This window comes from Tachypleus tridentatus, chromosome 12 (genome assembly GCF_004210375.1).
Source record: "Tachypleus tridentatus isolate NWPU-2018 chromosome 12, ASM421037v1, whole genome shotgun sequence".
NCBI lineage: Eukaryota > Metazoa > Arthropoda > Merostomata > Xiphosura > Limulidae > Tachypleus > Tachypleus tridentatus.
In genome coordinates this window covers 105,660,271-105,687,780 of record NC_134836.1, presented here as the reverse complement: position 1 = coordinate 105,687,780, position 27,510 = coordinate 105,660,271, and the positions used below count along the sequence as shown (strand labels likewise).

Sequence of the window (27,510 nt, the reverse complement as noted above, 5' to 3'; positions counted from 1 at the left end):
ACTTTGATTTGTAGCGTCATCTGTTGCGAAGCTTTTAAACCAATATTGCGAGTAACCAAATACTGCTTACTGCTCTGTGTATTTAACATAATGTTATAGTTTATTTGTTTGTAATAAGCGCAAATATGCATGGTCTATCTTTGGAGTTACCACAGGATGGGTCGGACCTCGAATTGTAGCGTAATAATCCCTAAAGTTGCCATTGAGCCACAAAAAATAGGCAAGTGATGACAAAAAATTAGATCTGTAACTTGTAGGAAGTATACCACAAATTTTATGATACAAAATTTAAAGCAATGTTTTTCTGTTACAGAATTTGTATTATTCTGCCTATATGTTATATTGCACTTACGTATAAGCATGTATTATATTAATAAATTAATGGAAGCGATATATATTGATTACTTTACTATTACTACGCATCTATAACACAGACACTTTTAATATTCCACTTTAAAAGTAATGGAAGAATAAATATCTTACTTACTGCAATACGACAACATTCATATTAAACGTGTATAATTAAAACTCATTCAAAATCCAAAATTCTTAGTGTTATTGTTTTTTGTCACGCTCAAAAAAAAAAATTGATTGAATAAAGACAAGAGATGGATTATGACGTTACTGTGCAACATTTTATTTTCTTTTTCAATTCCGTGCATACAACATGCAAGAGATACCCATTCAGAACAAAATATACTAGTAAGAGCAGTTCAAATAATGCTTTCAGTTTAAAATATTGAAAAATAAACAACTCTATGGTAAAATGTTATGAAAAACAAACCGAAATAAAGATTATTTTCAAACCAGCTTCTTACCAAGTTCAGAATATCAATTTTAACTTAGGATAAATCTTAAATTATAACATTAACAGAAATAACAAGTTACAGATCAAAATACTTTGTTTCTTTTTGCTGACCTCGAAAAATATATTTCAAAAATAAATATTTAAGATGATTAAAAATCAATTTATTAAAGAAGCAAAGAGATTGTTATCTCTGAACGACAGTTAAGACAAAAATGTTTGGAGTGATTGTGATTACACTTTGATTAGAATAGAACACGCATAATAAGAGGGACAAATGCAGCTTGGTACAACATTGTACACTCGGCAATGCTAAACTGTCATTTTGTCTGTTTTAATGTACAATGTAAATCAAAAAAGGAAACTATTCAACAGCATTACGGTATAAAAAAAACTGTCTTATTAGTTTACTTTAAACTTTTCATGAAGCAGTTTTTCTAATTATAAAAAAAACTTGTTTTCTACGATTTTCTAAGCTTAAGAATAAAAAAAACAAATATTAATTTGTTTTAAGAATAGCAACTCTTCACTTTTTCATAATATATTGTCAACTAAATTATGGCTGACCACAAAAGTACTGATTTTAGTTATATTAAATAATCATATTTAGATGTTATGTTTTTATTTCATTACGTTTTGTATACAGTATTTGAAAAAACAAATGAAAAAACAAAAATGTTACAACTGAGTAGTTGAGATAAACTTTAAGAAGAGTTTTTTGTAACAAGTTTTTAAAGGATTAAAACAACAAATAATTAATTAATAATTCCTCATTACAAAAAAAAAGAAAGATAACATGCTATAAATTTGTAGCATTAGTAGATCTTCGAACTGATACTATTATTTAACAAATTTACAATATCATATAATTTTATATGTCTTCAAGTATCAATTTGACCATACGTGAAACACCAGAAGACTTTCCTTGATGAGTTTTTAATAACAGACAATTTTTAGCTCATATATCGCAAGTGTGGCAAGTGCAATCAATATGGATCTTCACCTTGTGGAAGAGTTTATTATATCAATTACATAGGCTTTGTGTACCATTGTTTTATATGAAAATGGAATCCAAATATTTTAGATAGTTATTTTGCTCGCCTCTGGATACTTCTTCTAATGTATCTTGATTTACATAAAGAGGAAAATGTTCGTGTTGCTCTTTACAGACTTGTAAATTTTCTCACACGTTCTCTGAACTTGACGATAGCTTTTATACACAAGTGTATTGGAAAGTTTTGTATTTTTATCCCACTACATTATCTCAATTTTCTGCTTGATTTCAGTCTTTGAGTTTTTGGTAAAACCGAATTTGTGTGTGTGTATATTATGTAATTCATCAATACTGAAGAATTAACCCAGTTTTCGTATAAAAACGTGTAAACACGCCCGGGCAATAAGCATGCGCAACAGAAACATATACAAAAATCTGAGCGTCGAATGTCTTAATTTCATGTGCTGTATTTTAATACTGACTTTAATAACAGGTCTAAGTCTGTTTTTGCACTTACAAATGCTCGTGGTTATAAAAAAATAAATGTTCACACGTTGTGATATCAGTTGTATAAGACTCACTTATTGAAAACTAACCACGCTATTTACTTTCTTAGTGAAACAAAACCGATCTCAAGTTTCTAGTAACATATGATACGCTACAACTGGATTTAACAACCTAGTCTGTTTGAAAATCAAAACCTATTTAAATACTATACTATGACGTCAAATTGTTGCATTAATTTTAATACGAAAAACAAACAAACAGAGGCTTAATTTTGGATCGTACACACGAAAAATATATGGAATTTTTGCACTCTTTACACGATAAGGCAGTTTAGGATACAATAATCTCAAACAGGTGTTTTTTTCACTAGAAAAGGGAGTATCTTCATGCACTCTGGTAGTATAGCATCCTCATCTTGGTCTGTTGTAGTTCACGAAGCGCTATGTTATTACTTTTTGTGTTTACTCTGAAAAACAAATTCAGGGACGGTCAAATAAGTAAACGATTTTTAAAACATTTGATATTCACTTGTAGATATTTCTAGAAAGAAAAAACATTAACTGTTCTTAAGATATTATATAGTAATCCTAGTATCATGTTATAAAAGAAACTACAATAAGATTGTCATGTAACACGTTTTAAAATGACCTGATAGACCATACAACGTAACTAATTAATTATAAATACAACGTGTACGCTTCCAAAGAGTGTGCAGGGCTTTCAATTTTAACACGTTGTTGATAAGTGTACGAGGTGTCCCAGAAGTATAGACCCATAGGGAAGACAAACATTATATTTTTAAAATCCAAAAACCATTTCTAATGTCATATGTACATATTTCTTGAAATAAAACACCATGAAGGCACAGTATACCAATAATTAATATGTGCATAGCCGTTAATGGCATACAATTTGAACAGTAAATCAGTTGAGAAAACATTGTATATTTTTCCGTATGGGTCCAGACTTCTGGGTACCTTGTATGTAAATGTGAGTGTGTGTCTATAGATTTATACGTCTTTAAGTATAAATATTTTGTATCAAAACACGTAGCTGACAGATTGTGCGACATATTCCAAAACTGTATATTAGCACTTAACGTATTCTAAGATCAAACTTACAGGAGTTTCCAGAGATGTCTGAGAATCCCAGCGTTGCAACTCCTCTCTCATTAGTTTTTCCATCTGCATTCTCTTAGTCCTGTCGTCTAGTCCTTCGCTCTAAAAAAAAGTAAAGACTGTATTAGATAACGCCAACAAATGAATTAAGTCGCTAATCCATAAAATCAAAATATTACATATGAAAAGATTGATACGATAAGATTTATGCGGTGGTAGTTGTTGTTGGTGTGTTGAATTTAAGCACAAAGCTACACAATGGGCTAACTGTTTTCTGTCCACCACGGGTATCGAAACTCGGTTTCTAGGATTGTAAGTCCAAAGACGTACTGCTAAGCCACTGGAGAGTGAGATTATTAATAAAAGGCCCGGCATAGCCAGGGGGGTTAAGGCGCTCAACTGAGGGTCGCGGGTTCAAATCCTCGTCACACCAAACATGCTCGCCCTTTCAGCCGTGGGGACGGTATAATGCTACGGTCAATCCCACTGTTCGTTGGTAAAAGAGTAGCCCAAGAGTTGGCGGTGTGTGGTGATGACTAGATACCTTCCCTCTAGTCTTACACTGCTAAATTAGGGACGGCTAGCGCAGATAGCCCTTGTGCAGCTTTGCGCGAAATTCAAAAACAAAGTAACACTAATAAAAAATAGAAGAGTTTTTTTACTGTTCTTGTAGTGTGTGCGTGTTTTTACAGCAAAACAGTCGAGTTATAATTTAAAAAAAACAAGCGAAACGTTTTATGTATTATAATTTGTAATTTTGTTATCAACATTCACAGATTACTTTGTTGTTAAGTCCATAGCTGCACATAGGTTATCTATGCTCTGTCCACCACGAGTTTTGAAACCCAGTTTCTAGCAATATAAGTCTGCAGACATGCCGCTGTGACACTGGAGGGTGGTCAACATTCACAGAAATGAAACACATGAAATGTCTTTAGCTCATATTAAATTTGAAAAATATTTTTTCTCTTTATTTATACTATTATTCCTTAAAATTCTACTCTTAGAAATGATATTATTTTTTTAAAAAGTGAAGTGAGTGAAAATTAGGTGAAAAAAGTACAAATAATACCGCGTAAGTAATTTTATTTGTTTTAAATGCAAAAAACCTGAACAGTGGGATATCTGCGCTGTGCTTACCGCAGGAATGGAACCTCACGTGCTAGTCTTTTAAGCCCTCAATATTACTTTCGAGCCAATGATGGGATCTGCAAAAGTTGAGGACATAACCTCTGAACACTTTCAGCCACGTATTCTGAACGTTACGTGACTTTCTAAGCCACGTTAACAAAGGTTGACCTGTAGATGACCTAGGAAGGTCGAAACGTTGTTCTCTGCTTATCAGTAGAACAAAAATTATTTGAAAAACATCGCAAGTGCAGAAAGGGATGCAAAATAAATCATTTAGAGTAAAATTAGAAACAGATATCGTGTAGATATTTCATTTACACCAAAAATACGTCCAAATATCAGTATCTCAATATACATGATATATTTTACAAAAACAAGAAATTTAAAACATAAAAGTCTTCGATCTGCAATTGATAAGTCCATTTTGTATAGTGTACACTTCAATGCCCTACGTCACTATTCATGAGTCATCTGGAGCATTACCGTGGTTTAAATTTATAAATGTGTTACATACCTTCCAATGATTTTGATTATATATATGAAACTATTTAAAATATTTGTGAATCATACAATTACGACGTGGTTCACAAAACTTTCAATAAATTTTGACATCTTTCAAACTTATATTCATATCATTTTGTAAACAAAAACTTACCACTCATCTTGTGATGTAATTAGATAAAAAAAAACTCACTTACTTCAGAAATCGTATCCAAAATTTTTTTTTATGTTTTCTTTTCCTTTGACTTCACTTTTTCCATGGCGTCCATTTTTCTAAGCACGGTATCAATCTTAATACCAATTTTTCCAATAGTTGTTTCCATTTTATCTACTCGTCCAGAAAGTCTAGAAGACAGACGATATATAACATTTTTTAACGTAACACAAACTGTGAACCTCATTCGTTACTTTTACTATAGCTATACACATTTCTGAATGACACACTATCACTAAATCTCTTAAAAGCATAATGTTATTTTAAAAGACTTACCAATTGAATGACTTATTAACCATACCAGTAATCATAACATCCCACTCGTAACTGGTAACTTCCATATTTTAGGACAACAATTAGATTTAAACTTCAATGTAAAGTATATCATCTCCTTTGTCTGATTTTTATTATCCTAAAACATACAACACTTGTTTACTTTTCAAAGACGTGTGTACTTTTACAACTTATTTTGTATAAAAAATTATAAACTTTTTCGATTTCAAAGAAAAGTTCGGTTTCGACAAAGGACACGTTGAAATAGCAAATTAGGGTTAATTCACCATAATAAATTCGGTGAATTATGAGTGTGATCCATATATAAGGATCAAAAGCAATAACATCCTGTAATCGTAATTTTATTCTAGATCGGATGAAGCACTCTATGGAAGAAACACGCGAGTATTCATAATACTTACGATACGAATCTCGCAGTGTTTATCATACATTCTATTTGCACTCCCCACTTTTAAGTACACGTAAAACAAACAGTTCCTCCATTTAGCCTGCACGCCCAAATATTTATTACAAGTAGTATATGCTCTTCCTAGTTTCTGTCCCATCCTTCAAAGTTTACTGCTCCTGAATCTTAAAAATGCCCACAAGAGGGCGGTACTGTTCAGAATGGGAAACACTGGTCTAACCAACAAGCATCTCTACAATGTTTGAACACTGACGTACCCGTTGATCATTTCTTTAGTAACATCTCCTTCACTTCCATTAAGTGAATAGCCAAACTCTTCCTGTTCTCTTCTAATTTCTCTGTTCAACTGGGTTTTTTCACCTTCCATGTCAGCCAGCATTTGTTTCGTTTCTCGTGCATCTAATTCACGATTTCCTGCTTTGTCGTACTTTGCAAATAACATCTCGATCTCAATCTCCGTAAAATTTTGCCTACAAAAGCCGAAAGAAACGCACTTAATTCCTACATGAAAGTATATATTGACTTCGAACCTTTCCACAGAAATATTGGCATATCTACACTCACATTAAGACGTAAATATACATCTAAATTAAATTAACCTCAAATTTTAAACATTTTCATTTTTACAAACACATGACAAAATTATATTCCCATACATATTTTAAGAGAGAATTGAATTAATAAAAATGTTTCAAAAGGCCATTAATTAAATAAAATATTTAAAATAATTATGCATGTTATTACAAAAAACGAAATATATGCATAAAAAGGGAAGCAGTGAAGTGCATCTTTGTCATTCACCAAAGCAGCTCTACGAATACAATTATTAATAAATATTTTAACTTTAAAATCTGTTGTCGAGTTAGGTGTGAAGAACATAAGTTGAAGTTGAAACTTATTTTGTTTGTTTGTCTGTTGTTTTCAAGTACAAACTTTTATCTCATAGCTCAGCCTCTTGACCGTTTGACCATTAATTACATTTGCGGCTATTGAGGACTCCCTCTTGTATTAATCGTCAACAAAAAAAACTTTTTGCAAGTTAAAATCTACTCCTTACTACTTGTTTTAATCGTCAACGATAAATTTTTTTGCAACTCAAAATCTACTCCCTACTTCTTGTTTTAATCGTCAACGACAAATTTTTCTGCAAGTCAAAATCTACTCCCTACTTCTTGTTTTAATCATGAACGACAAATTTTTGTGCAAGTCAAAATCTACCCCATTTCTTATTTTTATGCAAGCTAAAATGTGTCCCATCATTCCTTTTTCTCGTTTACAGTCGAGTAGTCAACTTCGTGTCTTAATACACAAAAGGCGAGATAATATAACATAGTTTTACCGTTGTAGAGCGTGACGAACTTCGTCGAACGAAAGCGTCATATCGTTATCATTATCTGCGAGTTTCAGAGCATTCTGTATATCAATAAGTTGGTCACGCTTGCCAACTTTTCCCATAATATTGTTGTACCCCTGAAAACATAAAACCATTAATAAGAAAACATTTTATCCGCTTCCTTGGTTATTCTATTTTATTTTCAAAAACCATAGTAAATTTATCAAAAGCAAGCTTGTTTTTAAACTTCATGAAACAAATACAATCATATTAATAATAAAAAATCACCTCAAATGTTAGTATATGTATAAAGGCTTAGTACGTTAGACACAAATGGCTTTCTTAGTCAAAGGAAAGTTGCCTATGAGACCGTTGTATTAGGCCCAGCATGGCCAGTTTGTTATGGCACTCGACTCCTAATTCTAGGGTCGCGGGTTCGAGTCCCCGTCACATCAAACCTGCTCGCCCTTTAGGGACAGTTAGTGCAGATATCTCTCGTGTAGGTTTACGCAAAATTCAAAAACAGAAAAATAATCCTTGTACTAAAAATAAAATTTGATATTTTAGAAACGTGCATCGATACCGTGTTTATACTTATATTAAGTATAAGTATATATAAGTCCTTCTTTATAATATTTTCTCCTTATAATGTTATTTATCAAATATATGTATGCCGCACGTTTTATTGCACATTCCAATATATTATATATATAACTACCAAACATATCCTCTTCCGCTGGTACAACGGTAAGTCTACGAAGTTTACAACCCTAAAATCAGGGGTTCGATTTCTCTCGGTGAACACAGCAGATAGCCAAATGTGGCTTTGCTATAAGAAAAAACACACACACAGCAAGAGAACTAGGGTTATTAGGTTGATATACTCTAGACGGCTTTGTCAGTGCACGTATTCTGTATAAGGAATCACTTCTTTTCCATTGATATTTTGCTAGCTTGATTCATTTAAACGATATGCACGCGAACGTACAAGAATAAGATAAGTAATAATACCTAGGTGCACACCCTTATGTTCTACATAGTATGGGTGCAAAATGTCTACATTCTTTCTCTTAGGGCTATGGTAATCGCATTTTTTTCTTATGTAGTTTTTCATATAAAAAGATGCACTTGCACGTAGATAAGTAATAACACCCAGGTCCAAATACTCAGGATCCACTTAGTGTGGGGGCAAATTGTAAATGTCTTTAGGTTCTTTCTTTTTGGAGCTACGGCGGTCACATATACATACACATAAACATGTGCGTGCGCGCGCCCTCACACACGTGCATGTCTATCTGAAATGTCTATTTGTAATATAAAAATCATTTCTTTGCTATGTGTTTTCTGCTAGCTTGTATCAATAGAAATATTCGCTTGTGCGCACACATGTGAATAAGATAATTAATAATACTCTGGTGCACACTCTAAGAGTCCACTTATTTTGTGTGCAAAATGTCAGGTTTCTTGATTCTTGAAGCTATGGCAGTCATACACACAGAGAGAAAAATAAACATATTATTTCATTATTACAGCATATTAGTATATTCAGCAACATCTTTTTTCTCACTGACTCTAAACAGAATCATCATCTCTAGTTAATTTTAATAAATAGATGTGTGATTAATTTTCTTGTTCAGAAAACTGTTCATTTATTCACTTTCTACACACACTTTATGGTTTGGCTTCTCATAATGCCCATTTTGAAGGGTTATCTATAATAATAAAAGGGCGTGTCTGTATGTGTGCGTATGCTCATTTTTTTATGAGACAAGGTGGGGGGAATAAACCACATAGAAAATAAGTGTGACCGCCATAGATTCAAGGGTAAGACATCTAGGTATCTAAAATTTGGCACCCATATTAAGTAGATCTTGATGGTGTGCACCATCAACGTGCAAATGCGCAGGGATGTACGCATCTATTTTAATGATATAAACTAGCGAAAATCCACATAGAAAATAGATTATTCTTCATATTACAGGCGAAGCGTGGCCAGATGGTTAGGGCTTTCGATTCACTGATTTGAATCCTCCTTATTCCAGACATGTTCGTCCGTTCAGCCGTGGGGTGTTATAAAGTTATGGTCAGTCCCACTAGTAGCCCAAGAGTTGGTGGTGAGTGGTGATGATTAGTTACTTGCATTCCTTCTAGTTTTATACTGCTAAATTAGGTACGGCTAGCGCAGACAGCTTTCGTGTAGCTTTAAGCAAAATTTAAAAAACTAACAAACTGTATATTACGAATAGAAATCAAATAGATACAGACAGGCACTCACGTACGCGTGAGATGTACACCTGAGTATTATTACTTATCCACATGCATGAGCGCAGACGCGTACGCATCCTTTTAATGAAACAAAATAGCGCTTGTTTGTTTGTTTGTTTTAGGAATTTACGCGCAAAGCTACACGAGGGCTATCTGCGCTAGACGTCCCTAATTTACCAGTGTAAGTCTAAAGAAAAGGCAGCTAATCATCACCACCCACCGCCAACTCTTGATATGCTTTTTTACAAACGAATAATGGAATTGACCCTCACATTATAACGTCCGCACGGCTGATAGGGAGAGCATGTTTGGTGTGACGGAGATTCGAACCCGCGACCCTCAGATTTACGAGTCGAGCAACTTAACCACCTGACCATGCCGGGCCTCACAAACCTTTGTAACGCAACTTCATGTCTACTATGGTCGTCGCACGACTTGCTGATTGCGTATTCAAAATCATTTTAATATAATACCCAAGCCTTCATATGAGTTTATTTTATATTCGGTAAGTATAGATAATTTAATTTCATAACTGTATTTGTATATATTTAAGTTGACTGACACTCACCCGTTTAAAGTAGTCAGCAATTTCAAACTCATTTCTGTGACTTGACAGCTCGGATTTTACTTCTGCATAGGTATCGTTGATGATGGCCAAGAACATGTTCTGCAAGAAAAATTCGACTAAATGTGACTTCTTTTTATTTTGCAAGAGGATACTGAATATTAAAGAAAAGCTGGTAAAATATTGTCTAAAAATAAATAAAATACGTTTCTAAGCAACAACACTCACCATCAGGACAAAGAACACGAAAAACACGTAGCTAAGAAAGAATATTGGTCCAAGCACTCTATTGGCCGCCTCAATTTCATCGAAGTTAAAGTCTCCCAATATGATACGAAGTAAAGTAAATCTGTTAAATACATAAAAATTATTTAACTTATGAAACACTTGTTTTACATATTGTAAAACGTATAATTAATGACTCAGTGTCGAGAATATATCGTTATTTAAGCCGCTAAACTACTTCATAGAGAAAAACTTACATGGACTTAAGAAAGTTTCTGAAATCATTTATTTGTGTACCAAACAACAGGTAGCCCAGTTGAGCATAGGCCAAGAACACAATACAAAACATGATCCCGAAGCCTGCAATGTCCTTGGAACACTGTTTAGGAAAAGGAAGAAGAAATAGAGATTTGTGAGATGACATTTACTTTATGAAATATTATTATTTAAATCAACTTTACGTCTCATCCATTATCCAATGAAATAACGTTGATTGGAACACTACCAAAAATTAAACAGAAAATTTTAACTCTAAGCTTTCAGCTGATGTTTAGTGTTTTTAAAAAGTTAGACTTTACATCAGGACACAAGAGCTTCACACTGATCGTATATAGAAGCTTCTACTTACCCGTGACAGAGTTGACGAAAGCTGAGTCATCGTTTTGTTAAAACTTATGTACTTGAAGATCTTAATCCATGCGAAAAATACGGTTATGGCAACGGCACTGTTAAACTGAGTTTGCCAAAACCCAAGGGTTTCGAAGTCTGCGAACACGTCCGGGTTTTCAAGCAGCCTCTCCATCATACCGTTAACAGTAAGAGTTCTAAAAATGCTGAACCCTATACAGACGAGTGATATCTGGGTAAAAGGTGGGAAAAATAAAATAAAAGATGACCACGGTGTTAAGTATAGGTACATATATTTCTTGTTCATTTTGAAATGAAACATAAAAAATCTTTATTACCTTTTACAAGGCTTTCTTTTTGACAATAAAAAGTACTTACGAAATATCTGCTTAAAAGATCACAAGAAAAGACACTTCAACTTGTTTATTTGTAAGTTCATGTATATCAGTTTTTGTCCCTTGGTGGGACGGTAGCAAGTTTTTGGATTTACAACGCTAGAATCAGAGGCCCAATTCCACTCAGGAATCACAGCAGATAGCCTGATGTGGCATGGCTAGAAGAAAGCACACTTATCGGTTTTCATCATGTCGGTTTAGAAACCTGTGGTTAAAGGATTAGGATTGCTTATAAAAGTAATAGTGACAGCTTTGTTGACAAACAATCATTGATCATTTCCAGGTGGTTAAGGCGTTTGACTTGTAATATAAGGGTTGCGGGTTTGAATACTCGTCACACCACACATGCTCGCTCTTTCAGTCGTGGGGACGTTATAATGTGACGGTCAATCTCACTAGCTTAAGAGTTGGCGGTGGGTGGTGATGACTAGCTTAAACTGGTAAATTAAGAATGGCTGACGCATATAGCCCTTGTATAGCTTTCCGTGAAATTCAAAACAAACAATCAATGTGGCCCAAGGGAAGAGAGCAAGTCAGTGGCAGCCGCTGTCAGAAAGTGCTTTGTCCTGTTCTTTGGATCGAATAATGAGATTGATTGTTACTTTTATAACCCGCTCACATCTGGAACATGTGAACATTCAGCAGCACAACAATTCACACTATTTACAATGACACGCCTGATTACATATTATTTTACTTACAGTTCAAACTATGGTGGTTAAATAGAAGTGTAACCATGTTGGATGAGGTTTTTATTCTTCACCTCAAAATTCGTTTCACTTTTGATTTGTATGTTCCACCTTGTACAAGACACGTTGTCTACCTCCCTATCTCTCGGCGTTTCAGCCATCATCCAGCACTTATATAGCAACAGCCTGTTTGTTTATTTGAAAATGAAGCCCCAGTGGACTATTTGCTGTCCCCATTGCGAGAAATAAAACCCTGGATTTTAACGTTGTAAATGCGTGAGCTTGCCGCTGTCCCACCGGACATTAATTAATTCATTAATCTATTGCGACTAAAATGCATTCATACACATCACCATTCTTAAAAAGTGCACATTGTTGTTCACTATACTTTAGCTTTATTTTTATTGTACACTAACAACAAGCGTCCTCTGAATGATTTTAAAATTAGTTTAAAACATCAGAAAATCCGCAAGTTTGACACATTTTATACATTCTTAAAGTGAATACCATAAAATACACAACATGTGACACTAAACTCGTATTTTATATTTCGGAATTTTAAAGAAAATCCAAAATCTTTAAAGTTAAATTTAAAAAGTAGTTTTTCAAAACTTACCAAGATCACAAAAATATCTAGTAGATTCCAAATCGACTTGAAATACTTGCATTTATTCTGTTTAATCTGAAAATTAAAGGATACCGATTGAGTAACTAATCGTCTATAGACAAACTTGTATTGTTAAATGTGTATTTAAAAATTCCCGCCTATTCACCAAAATTGCAGAGGATTCTCGACTGTAAGAATTAATATTCGTGTACGAAAGCACTAGTGCATCGCCTATATCAGTCACCTTGAATTGAAAAGAGAAGGTAAAAGAATCTCTTACTGAACTTTATTCTGTTTAATATATGTCAAAGTGTCAGTATGTTATGTTAAAATAATTCTGAAATCTCACCACATCATTACGCTACACGTTGCCAAGTTCAGTTATGCCTTGTGTGACGACCCTGCATGTTAAAAATAATCGTGAAGCGTGGTTTCTACTGCAAAAGCCTCCATCATAAGACTGTCAATCTAAAGTAAACCACTCTGCATGCTTTCCATAATACATATATTGGAGGAAGATGCTTTTCCACAGCTCATTTCAACACTCTGGTCGCACAGAAATCATAGTTCACTGACTTGACTTACACGACTTCGCATGGAATAGTATGAATACCTAGTTCATCGTCCAAATGCTTGAAGTATATATATATATATACATGAATTGTGTTGTTTTAAACACGGAGATACTTCTTGTTTATGTTGCGCATACTCACCTTTATGTTCGTCGATTCAGATAGGTTGATTGATTTGATTGATTGTTTTGAATTTCGCACAAAGCTACACAAAGCTACTTGTTCATTCTTGGGCAAAATTGTGTTTTATTGCACACGTTCAAAAAAACAACCACGTATTTTCGTTATATTTCGTGTACAATGAAATCATGGCTCTTTTTAGTTGTTGTTTAATATGTTTGAAGAGAGAATGTTCACAGTTCGACTCTTGTGGTAGTATTTGTATTGGCATTAATAACTGTTTGTGTTTTATGTCTTTCCTAAAGTTTTAAATTACTCTTAGTATTTATACGTCAGAAAAGAAATATTTCAATGTTAAAGGAATGTATCGCATTTATTTGGAAAACTCGTATAAAAATAAATAAAATATAGTTATTTTTAGAACAAGTTATTTCCATGTTTTTATATATAGGTTAAAAAAAGGCAAGTGAAAAAAATACTATTTTAACAAAAACAGTTTCATGAACAACATAAAATGATTTTTTTTCTAATAATTACTCACAGATGTATCCAATTAATTAACGTTTATCTGCGGATATTTTGAGACCGTTAATAACGTTCAGTTATATGGAAAAAACGATTTGTCTCAATACATCTTTGTTAAAGTTATATGAGTAAACTTCTTATTACTCAATGCCTTCGAGCTTTACGTATCTATATAAAAAAAATAAAAAGCAGAAGTCAATCCCACACCTCAGAAAGAATATTTCCAAAATACAGCAATACAAAAGCAATATTCATACACTAAACTTGTATTTGTACAGGTAGATAAATAGTCTTACCTCAATGGCTTCTTCGATGATGTAGTAAATGATAAAGAAACAGAAGATGCACTCACAGACCAAAACAAAATAATCAAATGGTGTCACATACCGCAGTAGCTTCACTGTCCGAAAACTCCAAGAAGGAATCATACCACCTGTGGCTGGGAACTCGAATACTAACCTAAACGATCAGCCATAAGGAACAGAAGAACTGCTTTAAAGAATTACTTTTGTCAATTTAACAGAAAGATACAATACGATTATGAGGAAAAATAAGGATTTTGTTATCAAGACCAACAAACAAATACAGTTTACTTTGTAAATTTGAAATAAACACAATAATGGAAAACCGTGGCTCAAACTGAGACCAATTTTCTTGAATATTTCAATGAAAATAAACCTAAAATAAATACAATATGAAAAAGATGTGAGTTAAACTAAGAGCAGCTTTCGTGAAAATATTTTAAAGAAAATATACCCAATAAAAGACAGCTGTGGCTCAAACTAAGACCAGTTTTCTTTGAGGTGTTTAATGAAAATATTAAAATAAAGATACAATGCATTTTATATTAATATATAAATATTAATTGGGCAAAGCCGATTTATCTCTTAATTTCACAACTAAAACCAAAGGGATCAGAAATTTAACCTCAACATTTGTTTACATGTATGATGTTATGGGGTCTCACGAATATGTAGCATTGATACTAGTAATGTATTCTTTTAAATCATTTTCGACCTCATCTTAACTAGGGTTAGTGATGATGGGTTGAACTCGACGAAATTAGCATAACTGCGTGACAAGTGATGAACAAAATGATAGATTGGACTTCATATTTATTTAAATACCAGTTCGATTCACTTCAAAAACACACACAAAATTTTACTGATCATTATATGTATATACTGTCTACACTGAAAAGCATCGAAATGTTATTATCAAAATAAACTTTAAAGCTGTTTAATGTACATTAAGTCCTCAGAATGAATAGAAGAGCTCTTACTTCACAACGCAAAATAGGTTGATGTTGGCGTTGTAAGTGGTGAAGTCTAGGAATACTGCACGAGTAGCTCGAGAAATCCACAAGTATGCATAGAGTTCCTGCATAATAGCCGCAGCCTGTGATCTAGCTGTACCAAGAATAGCATATGATCCTGCTCCACTGTAACGACTCAGCAAACCCCAGTGGTTGGAGCCATTCATTTCCTTCTCCGTATGATAAGCCCATCTAGGTGAATTAGGTTTGTTATTTTTTTAACTTATCGATGTGTATATCACTATTGAATATATATATATATATATATATATAATTGTAAATAGTGTCAGTCACTTTAGTGCAGATGTTTAATTTACCTCCATAACTTCTGCTATTAGGTTTTTAAAGTGCCAATATTAAACACGATGTTCTTGTTGTTTTTTAAATTACAACACTCACGTGTCAGGTACTAAGGATAATACATTCTTTTTTATATTGTTGCTATCATGGTTTCCTCCAATTGATCAGGTAACTATAAATACTAGTGTCAAAAAGTATAGATTCTGGGGTAATATTTCAAACGAGCTGCCTTAAAGGTTTAGCAAGATGGTTCCAGTTGTATTTGCAACGTTCAATTACCTATATTTTTCTTACTGTTTTGTTTGTAGTTAAAAGCATAGTTACACAAAATTTATCTGTGCTGTGCCCACCGCCGGTATCCACATCCGATTTATAATGATGTAATTCCGCATACTTACCGTTGTACTACTGAAGAATAATTTCTTTCTTGTATCAGAACCAAAGTATAAATGTTTAATTACGAACATAATTTTTTTACAAAACACAGTTCACACACTCATTTTAAAATATTAATGTTAAATTATTACCAGAAATTTCTATTAAAATATAATATATATTTCAATTTCGAAATCGATTAAAAATACTACAAATAATACATTTATCAAGAATGTATTATAAATCTTTATGGAAGCCTGACATGGCCGGGTGTTTAAGGCACTCGATTCGTAATCCGAAGGCCGCAGGTTGGAATCCTCGTCACACCAAACATGCTCGCCCTTTCAGCCGTGGGTGTGTTATAATGTGTCGGACAATCCCAGTATTCGTTGGTAAAAAAGTAGCCTAAGAGTTGGCGGTGTGTGATGATGACTAGTTGCCTTCCCTCCAGTCTTACACTGCTAAATTAGGAACAGCTAGCGCAGGTAGCCCTCGTGTAGCTTTGCGCGAAATTCAAAAACAAACAAATAACCTATATGTAAATATTAATTTTATTAGTAATGTATTTTGTTTAACACAATCATTTTTTGGATCAACTACCAGGATTAATTTAATTCGATAAAAACATAATTTTATCAAACTAAATCATATACTAAAGATATTTAAATCTGAGAGAAATAATTTTCAGAAATGCAGAGATCAACTGTAACACTTTTCAGTGGGATTCACCGTATCTTCTGCCTATCACTAGTAGGATTCAGATTGGATTGAATCACTTTTTTACATAGCTTCTACAGGCGAAAGGTATTAAAATAACTTCTAATTTAATATATATCTATTTATTGTTAGTTTACCAACACTGGAAAACTGCATTATATTAATTCAATCATTGTAGCATTATTGTTAAAACTGTTGTTTTACACAGTAGCAGAGTGCACTGATGGCACCACAATTCTGCTTCAAGAACATTATTAGATATCAATTCAAAAGCGTGGTTTTCATTCATTTTTAGCGGCGACATAGCGGCTCATAGATCGGCTTTAGGTGTTTTTGTTTGTTTGTTTTTCAAGTGTAAATTTTAGCTCATAAGTCTACCTCTTAACCGATTTGAGATCGAGTTGTTAGAGATTTCCTTTTGCTTATTTTTTATTTGTCTAAAAGGAATAAAGATTTTTAGATCTCGTACTTATAAAAAATATAAAAATCGCACTACTCAATTCTACTGCATTTCTGAAGTAATGACACGCATGCACATAAATTAATTTATATACATACAATTATCAGTATAAAAATATTAAAAATGTATAGCCAAGCATATTCATTTTTTCAACACATTTTAAAACCAATGTAGTGTTCTACTGTGTAAATAAATATTTATCCATATTTCAGGGTTTTTTGTTTGTTTTTGTTTTGTTTTTTTGAATTTTGCTCAAAGCTACTCGAGAGCTATCTGTGCTAACCGTCCCTAATTTAGTAGTGTAAGACTAGAGGGAAGGCAGCTAGTCATCACCACCCACTGCCAACTCTTGAGCTACTCTTTTACTAACTAATAGTGGGATTGACTGTAACATTATAACGCCCACACGGCTAAAATGGCGAGCATGTTTGGTGCAACGGGGATTCGAACCCGCGATCCTCAGATTACGAGTCCAACGGCTTAACCCACCTGGCCATGCCGGGCCCAGGGTTTTTTTTAACTCGTGATCGTTAAGTGTAGAAAAGGGATTCAGTCGGGAAACTTTTTCTCCTTATATATATCCTATTTCAACATGCTAACCGTTTGTTATACTTGTTTCTAATGAATTAAAAGTCACAACTCTAAATGCATTGTAAGGGTATAAAAGACTTACGCTGTTCCATTCATCGGTCCGAAAGGTTTCTTATCTTCGACATCAGGTGAATAGACTTCATAACAATTCGATATGGCATTCTTGAATTCGTCGTGGACGTTGCAAGAGTCATTTCTTACTCTTAGCTGCCGAAGCCGTGGAGATCCCAAAAGTCGGTTTTCATAAAGTATATTTCGATCCTCCACGTTGGTAGGATTGTTATTATACCATGTCTCCCAATAAAGACTGTCCAGCATCACGTAGTCAACAAACTGAAACGTGTTGTATTTTTTTCCATCATCCATAGCAGACAAAGTTGACCAAATTTTTAAAAAACTTATCAGGTAAAGAAAATGCACTTAATAACATTAATATGGTACATTAGTTCTGATGTGAATTGGTTTTGTACTCTTTGCAGATATAAATATGTGATTAAAATATATTTATTTCGAAACAATTCAAACTATAACTTTAATCCTAAAATTAGAATATGTCAGAAATGTCGAGGATGTTCATAAAAATATAATAACAATAATAATAATCAAATATATATGTATTAAATATTTGTTAAGATCTTCTCAATCTCTTCGGGAATGATAATAATCAATACTTAACTTGGCACAACCTTTACAATATTTCAAAGATTGTATTCTATTATTTGATAAAGTGGTTTGTAAATTATTACTGCAGTAGGCTGTTCAAACACATTGTTATCCTTTACTGGTATTAATCAAGGAAAATAGTAACTAAATTAATAGTAGCACTTCTTCAATCGGTTGACCCTCCCGCTAGTACAGCGGTATGTCTCCCATTTACACCGCTAAAATCAGGGGTTCGATTCCCCTCGGTGAGCTAAGCAAATAGCCCTTTGTGGCTTTGCTATACGAAAAACACACACACATTCAATCAGTTTTCAATTATGTGCACGTTGAATAGTTTTAGCATCGTTTTAAGAGAGACTTTGTCCATCATTATGTTAATGCAGTAGTTAGAGTTGGACCTATTTGCACTTGGTACAGTTGGAGTCACTATTTAAGGAAACTATCAACTGGAATATATTTGACTTTCTTAACTTATTTAATAGGCCTATTCAGTAGTATTTTCCTTTTGGCCGGTCACCAGTGGCTCGCGATCACAGTTTTCTCTAGTGGTAAATGTAGTTGTCTTTGCCTGTCACTGTTAATATAACCTGAGGGGAGTTGTCTTTAAACAGACCGTTAAAGAAACGGTTTAATAACGAATCCATGCCAGTTGGAGAAATGCTTGCTCTTATCCGTTGTTTTGCACAAGGATTATAGTATGACAACATGTTTTATTTATGATACATGCTCAAAGAAATACCTGACATATCGTTAAACCAGCCTGTTTTGTATATACAAGGCAATATAACTAGTTGCTCTCAGAAAAGGATCCTGGTAAATCAGCATTTTGTTTTATTAAATTAAATCTTTATAACAATAATTTTCAAAAGTTTAATAAATTATGACTCAAATATTTTGAACTGCCAAATTAATTTTATTATGACAGTTTTCAACTCGATATTTTAGTTATTTGTTTAGAGTAAATAAACATTTTGTGATCCACGAGAAATATATATAAAAGTGTAGCCACAACTTTTTTTCTTGCTATTTCAAGAAGTTTCAATCTGCTTGTAAGCAGATTAAGGTTTTTCAATGAACGATTTTCACTCATCGTTTTATTCAGTGCGGTACCATACTTAAAACCAAACCGTTTGAAATATATTTCTTACCGTAAAAGAAATTTTATTAGGCTTAAGACACGTATGCTCATGACTTACTGAGCCCAGTTTTATAGTTTATTTCAAACAAAAAAGAAAAATCGATTCCTTAGGTCTATTTGAAATTGTTTGATATTTTTAATGCTTTTTCGAAATCGTATTTTTATAAAGCTGGTTTTACAAACTAAAGCAAAATGTAATTTCTTCTTACTCTCCAAAAGTCCATAACCTGAGTAGAGCCTCGAACGTTGTTTCGTGTGTCATTGAAAGGCGAATCCAAGAATAATTCACTTATTACTTTGGTCTGGTAGTACATCACTGGACTCATCATGCCGAAAGTCACTGAGAAATAACATAAAAAACACGAAAGAAAAGCTCAAGAAACTGCAAAAATTAGATGCGAGTATAAAAAGAACATTATGTAAGTTTATGTAATAGAATTAACATAAAATGTCGTAAATTTCACTTTTTATATTTTACTTTTGGGGGTTCGTCATAATATTTCTACCAATGTGTATAACTGAATATAACTTGTCACTACTCGTTTCTTAGCAATTATAACTTCACAGAAACATTAGGACCTACACACTGGATAATCTAATAATCCTCGCTGTTGGAGTCTTGTTGATAATGAAAAAAGCTTATCCTTGAAACCCAGCTATGGTTTCAGTAAGCTAAGCAACGTTTAATGTTCTTTAAAAATAGTGGTTTCAATACAGAATGAAACTCTCATAAGTCTTGCTCTATGGTTCATAATTATAAACGATCTCTTGCTTAGCGTGTATCGCCCGTGAGAACGATGATGCTGTTAAAAATGTGGTAACAGTTTTATAAAAAAAAAACCTTTAGTTTCACGTAACTACTGATAACGTAGTTTATGTTTATTGTCTGTGATATAGTTAGTTCTACTTTGTCTAAGCTTTTCTCACTGGTGAACAACTGTTGTGACAGGAATTTGTAAAAAATCATCGTTAAATAATAAGTCGTTTGTTAATACTGTGATTTAATCTAACTTTACTGACTGTTGCTACATCAATAAAAAAGTCATGTGTTAAACAGCAGTAATGAATAATGCTTAAATAGTTACACGTTTATCACATGTAAAGAAAACAACGCAGTAATATTACTTGAAATATCACTGTTGAGAGTTCGTTCGTCTGCTTCATCTTAAGTGTCAGCAGTATTATATTACCAAAAATAATATTAGCATATATTTCTGTGTTAAAAAACAATGGTGTAATATTACTTGAGATCTTACTACTGTGTACACTCTTTTCTTCTTTTTTATTGCCATTAGTTTCATATATTAAATTATTTAATCATACAACCTAATTAACTAACATATATTTTTGACTGAACTACAAACCATCCGAACCTGGCCAGCTGGTTAGAACGCTCGACTCGCAAACTGAGGGTCGAGGGTTCGAATCACCGTTACATCAAACATACTCGCTCCTTCAGCTGTTGGCGCGTTATAAAGTAATGGCCAATCTACTATTTGTTGGTAAAATTGTGGCCCAAGAGTTGATGGTAGGTGGTGATGACTAACTGCCTTCCCTCTTGTATTAAACTGCTAAATTAAAGACGGCTAGCGGAAATAGCCCTTATGTAGCTTTGTGCGAAATTCCAAATAAATAAACCATATTAACCATGCCTCAGTTATATGTAGAAATAAATACTTGAATGTAAAACAAGAGCGCTGCACTAGTTCAAGATATATTTATATCCTGGTCGGATGGTAGATTGTATAATAATTATGAAGAGAGATTCGTGTGGCGAATTTCTAACAACTTAACAAGACCTTTTTTATTTATTATGCTCTTTATATTCGGGGAAATACGTTAGAGTAATAAAATATTGGTATCTATATGATTACTTAAAGTTGTATTTATTTTCTGTGTTGTAAATTAGCAATTTAGCTCCGTATTAACTAAATATGACACGACTGCCAGTTATCTTAAACCATAAATTTACTTCTGTTTACGGTGTCATATTCTCTTCAAGGTTATTTTGAAACGAAACACATAATAATGTCTCAACATTTAGTTGTTTATTTGGTATTTTACGTACTAATTATATTACATTCTAAATAATTGCTTTAACTATAATTGTTTTAAGCAAATGCTTCTTCAAAGTATTATACCAATTCCTTGAAAACAAAAACATTTTGAATGAAATGAACGTATATTTGGATCAAGGACAGCAAACAAAGTATCTCTGAAACTAAACCCTGTTCGGATGTGTTTTTAAATCCTAGAAGTCTTGTTTTAAAAAAATTATTGGGAAGAATAAATTAAACTAAATTTCAAAGTTTATGGACTGCTTCTGGTGAATGGACATTCATCAGTCATTAGGACAGAAACCGAGACATTCTATATAAAACGTTTAAATTCCGTGTAAGAATGAGTTAAAACTAACAACATCTATTTAACGTTTTCAGTCTTAGACAACTTAAAACTTATATATATCACTGATCCAAATTTTCATAAAAGCATAGCTGTTGCTGTAGTTCAAGGAAAAGACTCATACTGAGTTATCCACTGCGGGAAATTAAATCCTGGACTTTAATGCTATAAATCCGTAAAGTTACTGCTAATTCACTATGGATCTTCAAAAAGCCAACTTTTAAATTAAGGGGGAGAAGGGTGGGCTTTTAAAAAATGTATTTAACATTTTGATAAACTGATGAATTTAATACCACCCGTAATGTCCCTAAATTATATGTGTTCAAATTGTGCGACACCAACATGACTGTGGTTTGGTGTGTTTTTCACAACTTATGAACCAAACTCACGTTGTTGAAAATACTGTTATTTAGCACAACCAAATGTCGCTCATATTACACTTCGTACCACGACAAAGTATAGAAATCTCGAGCCTGGGACCTAGCTATAAAGAAAAGTAGCATTAAACATTCTTTCTTTGTGAAAAGATATATACATAAACATACATACATACACAAACAGAATTCGCTCTAAACTGGCTCTCACAGCTAAAGACATATAAATTCCATTCTAAATAGCATTTTCTGTCAGCAAACCCAATTGGGCTATTGCATATTACTACAGTTCTAATCTACAATTTCCTGGTCGTGGTATGGAAGATGTTAACCAAAATGAACTAATTTACATATTACATTGAACAAACCAGTCATTTAAGAATTAAAATGCGATAACACTATGTAACACAAATTTTGTTCCTGGATAATATGTGTTATTTCTTAATTGCTTATGTTGTAAAAGTACACAAAATGGCCATTACTTCCTTCAAACTTTGCTTTTGTGATCTGGATAATAAAATTTAGAAACTAACGTATTTTCTGTGTAAAAATGGGCAAATTTGCACATTTTCATTTACATAAGGTCTGAATAAAACAACATATAAATCAAGATTTACATGTATTTATACTAAAGTTATACAAAATGAACAAAAATGTTTATAAGTGAGTAGTTTTTCGAGATTTGCGACTGCAATGTAAATCACTTTCACGTATCATCCAACAAATATAGTCTCTCATCATGTTTTCGTTATACGATCCTTGGTAGCGGCGTTCAAAGTCCAGTATATCTTAATGGAAGCGCTTGCCTTGTTCCTCTGAGTATGTTCCCACGTTCTCCTTGAATTTATCAAGATGAGCCTCAAGGATATGGACTTTCAGGGAAATCCTGCAGCCCATTTTACCGTAGTTCTTCACCAGAGCCTCAACCAATTCCACATAATTTTCGGCCTTGTGATTGCCCAAAAAGCCCCGAACTACTGCAACAAAGTTGCCCCAAGCTTTTTTTTTCCTTCCTACTGATCTTCTGGGGGAATTCTGTGCACTCCAGGATCTTCTTTATTTGTAGTCCAACGAAAACACCAGGATTGACCTCTGCCTCAGACAGCTTAGGGAAGAAATCTCGAAGATACTTGAAGGTTGCAGACTCCTTATCAAGAGCTGTGACAAGCTGTATCATAAGACCAAATTTTATATGCAATGATAGGAACAACACCTTCTGGAAGTCCACTAGTGGCTCACACTTGACATTGTGCCTCCCCACAGAGAACTCGGTCCGTTGTGGCCAGTGCTTCCTGTTGTAGTGTGCTGCGGTGTCCCTGCTGTCCCAAAGGCAAAGATAACAGGGAAACTTGGTAAAGCCTCCTTGGAGACTTATCAGGAATGCCATCATTTTAAGTCTCCGATAACCTCCCAGTCATACTCATCATGCTTCAAGGCTTCTATCAAGGTCTTGACGCTATTGTATTCCTCTTTGAGGTGCACCGAATGAGCCAAGGGAAGAGATGGATATTTATTCCCCGTTATGGAACAGCACAGCTTTGAGACTTCTACAACATTCTAGAAAGTTCTTGTAAGTTCGAGAAAATTCTCTATCAGTTACTCAGCACTAAATCTACCTGAAATGTTTTGAAAAATAGGTAAATTTTAAAATTTCTTTACTCATGTTACAAAAGCAAAGTTTGAAGAGAAAAATAGGTCTTTTCCATGATGACGAGAAAACCCACTTGTAGAGAAGCTTGTGGAGGAAACTTATTGTTGTTGATGAAGTATTGTTTTATTTTGTGTAATTCGTCGTTAATTTTATCTGGTGAGCATAGTTTTATGGCTGTGTTTATTTGGTTTCTTAGTATGTTGAGTTTTTTGTTTTGTTTCATGTGCTGAGTCCCAAGGAATATATAGTCCAGTATAGGTGATTTTTTGGTGGATTTCTGTTTTACATTGTGTATCGGTTCTTGTAATTTTGAGATTAAGAAATGATATTTGATTGCTTTCTTCCTGTTCGCATGTGAAGTTAATGTTGGGATGTATACAGTTAATGTGATTGAAAAAAATAAAGTGTGTGCTCTGTTGATATGAATCCCGCAATTGTGTCGTCTACACATCTGTACCAGTATAGCGGTGGATGTAATGCTGTGTTAATTGCTTGTGTTTCAACTTGTGTCATAAAAATATTGGCTAGAACTAGTGATACTGGGTTGCCCATACTTAGGCTATTTGTTTGTATATAGTTGTGGTTGTTGAACATGAAGTTTGTCTTCATCGTGAATTCTATGAGGGCTGCTAATTGGTTGCTGGGAGTGTCTATTGATGGGTTAGGGTCTCAGGATATAGAGTTCTAAGGCTATTTTGCAGGATTTAACGGTTGGGACTTCTGTAAAGAGGGATATAACATCAAAACTGGCCATTAAGATTTTATGATTAAGTTGATTAAGGTTAGACTTGAAATTAAAAGAGTCTTTGATAAATGAGCTGGCTGATGTTAGATATTTGGAGCACGCCCATGCTATGTATTTACCAAGATTGTAATTAAACGATCCATATGCGGGCATTATTGGTCGTAATAAATAATCTGGTTTATGAGGTTTGAGAATGCGGTATATTTGTGGTGTGTGAGTCGGTCTTGCGTAGGTAGGAATAAAGTGTTTGTGAAATTGTGTTGGCTTTTTTCATTTTTAGTACTATTTTGTTTAGTTGCGTTTCGTGTGCCTTTGTGTGTATTGGTTTAAATTTGTTTGTGTCTGATAGAATGTTCTTCATTTTTTGGATATATTCATTTATGTTCATTATGACTACAGCGTTTCCTTTATCTGCTTTTAGAATTTTTATGTTTTTGTATTGTTTTAGGTTTTTAATGGAATTAATGTCTCTTTTTGTAAGATTGGTTTTTTAGTTTTCTGTTTTGTGAAATTATGTTGATGGTTTTGGGAAAAAATTTAATTTCAAGTCTAACCTTAATCAACTTAGTCATAAAGCTTTAATGGCTAGTTTCGATGTTATATCCCTCTTTACAGAAGTCCCAACGGTTGAATCCTGCAAGATAGCCTTAGAACTCTATATCCGAGACCCTAACCCATCAATAGACATTCCCAGCAACCAATTAGCAACCCTCATAGAATTTACCACGATTAAGACAAACTTCATGTTCATCAACCACAATAATATACAAACAAATGGCCTAAGCATGGGCAACCCAGTATCACCAGTTCTAGCCACATTTATACCTATATTAATAAATATAATCCAAATTTCTAAGACGCCCACTACATTGCGACATTCAATTACACAACCTCCTTGAAACATGTGGTCAGCTATCGGTCAGTTACCTCTTTCTTTATTTGTAAACCTGACGATAACCAAAGAAGGTTGAAACGTTGTTCGCTCCTCTACATAGAATTTTCTCAATCCATACCAGCCGTTTTTACATATATATGTGTAGGTGTTTTTCCATTTACTTTAGGCAAAAGCAATCGGCATATAACACTTTCTGACCAGGAACAAGAAAAAGTAATAATTTTATTACATAGTGTAATTTATCGGCTACCTGCTATTGCAATAGACATAATCAGTTACAAAGAGAAGGAACTCGAATGAGCCAAATCTTCAATTCGATTTTTATTTGGAATCTATTAACAAAATTGGTGACAAATTACTTTACTTTTAGACACAGTTTGTGTTCTATTTTTTAAGTTATTTTCATTACGCCCACCGAGGTTATTGAGCCCAGTGTTTAAGCGTTATATTTAAAATACTAACAATTTTGTACTAACTCGTCCACCCAAGTTGAATTTGATTTTCTCTTACTTGTTTTCACAACTGAAATGATACATGAAAACTCATTTTATCGTGTATTTTGCTTTGTTCTGGTTGTCGCTGTCAAGATGAGTGAACGAATAAACATACCACAACTTGTACAGTTTTTCACGAAATAATGTATTAGATAGCAAAATCTATATCGTATATTATTAATCACATTTTATCCATTGGAATAACTCCTAGTGATCAAACGTCACGGAAAGTTGCATTTTGATTGAAAGAAAAAGAAAACAGATCAAAAGAGGTTGATATGTGACAACAATGCGGTTGGTGAAAAGCTTGTTGCTGCGTTTAATGCCTGTAACAGCAGCTAAAATTCCCACTAACATTACTTCGTTACTAGGGCAACCAGTACGAACTCTCAGCTTGAGCTCAAAGTTGTCACGGATTCCATTAGACCGTTGGATGACGTTCAACAACTTATTTCATTAGGTTCATTAGTAAAAATAAAAAAGCCAATATTGTTTTAGCACAATGAAAAGCTTGAGAAATTTAACACACTCTTAAGTTTACTGTCTTTCTTAAGCTTATGAACTATAGTGTTCTTGTCTTCCTGAAGAAAAAAAAAGTCTAAAAAAATTCTTTTACTTAACCAAACATAATTCTGTGTCTCTATTTTTAATTTGTTTGGGAATTTCGCACAAAGATACTCGAGGGATATCTGTGCTAGCCGTCCCTAATTTAGCAGTGTAAGACTAGAGGGAAGGCAGCTAGTCATCACCACCCACCGCCAACTCTTGGGCTACTCTTTTACCAACGAATAGTGGAATTGACCGTCACATTATACACCTCCACGGCTGGGAGGGCGAGCATGTTTTAGCGCGACGCGGGCGCGAACCCGCGACCCTCGGATTACAAGTCGCACGCCTTACGCGCTAGGCCATACCCTATTTTTAAAAATTAGGAATTTGAAAACTTAATTTTGTAAGAACGAAAAGAGTAAAGCAATATCGCATAATTATATAAAGAGTAAAAATCAAAACGCTAATTAAAATATTACTAACATTCAAAGTTTTTTGTTATAGTAAATTAATTACTTTGTAGTTTATTTGATGCAAACGTAAAGTTTTGATTTGTGACTTATAAGGAACAGACAAATTATAAATGCACTTAATAGAAATAATTTCATATCTATTACCCTCAGCTACACGTCTTTCCCTTGAAGCGCTTACTTCAGTGACAAAGAATCCATTAGTCCTAATTTTTAGCACTCTAACTATCATATCACAAATGACACTGTAATACAACATTTTACAGAAACAATGTTTTGATTAGACACTATATTGGCATCAGTAATTCGCTACCCAATGATGTGATAATACTTATTGTTTACAAACATGAAAACGTAACTCACAGATGCAAAGAATGATGACAAATATGACGTAGATAAATAACTCTCTTATAGTTGTCCTGATATACCATTCTCTATCGGTTTTGCCTTTGCTCATCTGTCGTGTACTCCAGCAAC

General features: G+C 33.6%; 1 protein-coding gene across 1 annotated transcript; it reads right to left on the bottom strand.

The window, feature by feature from the left end:
- Positions 1 to 613: 613 nt before the first annotated feature.
- LOC143234245 (polycystin-2-like protein 1) lies at positions 614 to 27,510 on the bottom strand (the record flags this gene model as incomplete). The annotated part of the gene is given in 15 exon segments (XM_076471458.1): positions 614 to 2,772; positions 3,428 to 3,526; positions 5,254 to 5,401; positions 6,228 to 6,440; positions 7,310 to 7,440; positions 10,137 to 10,235; positions 10,362 to 10,482; positions 10,616 to 10,737; positions 10,987 to 11,217; positions 12,686 to 12,751; positions 14,190 to 14,352; positions 15,176 to 15,400; positions 17,734 to 17,984; positions 19,662 to 19,792; positions 27,397 to 27,510. Coding segments are annotated over 13 exon segments (1,968 nt in total). The 3' UTR covers positions 614 to 2,772; positions 3,428 to 3,526; positions 5,254 to 5,280.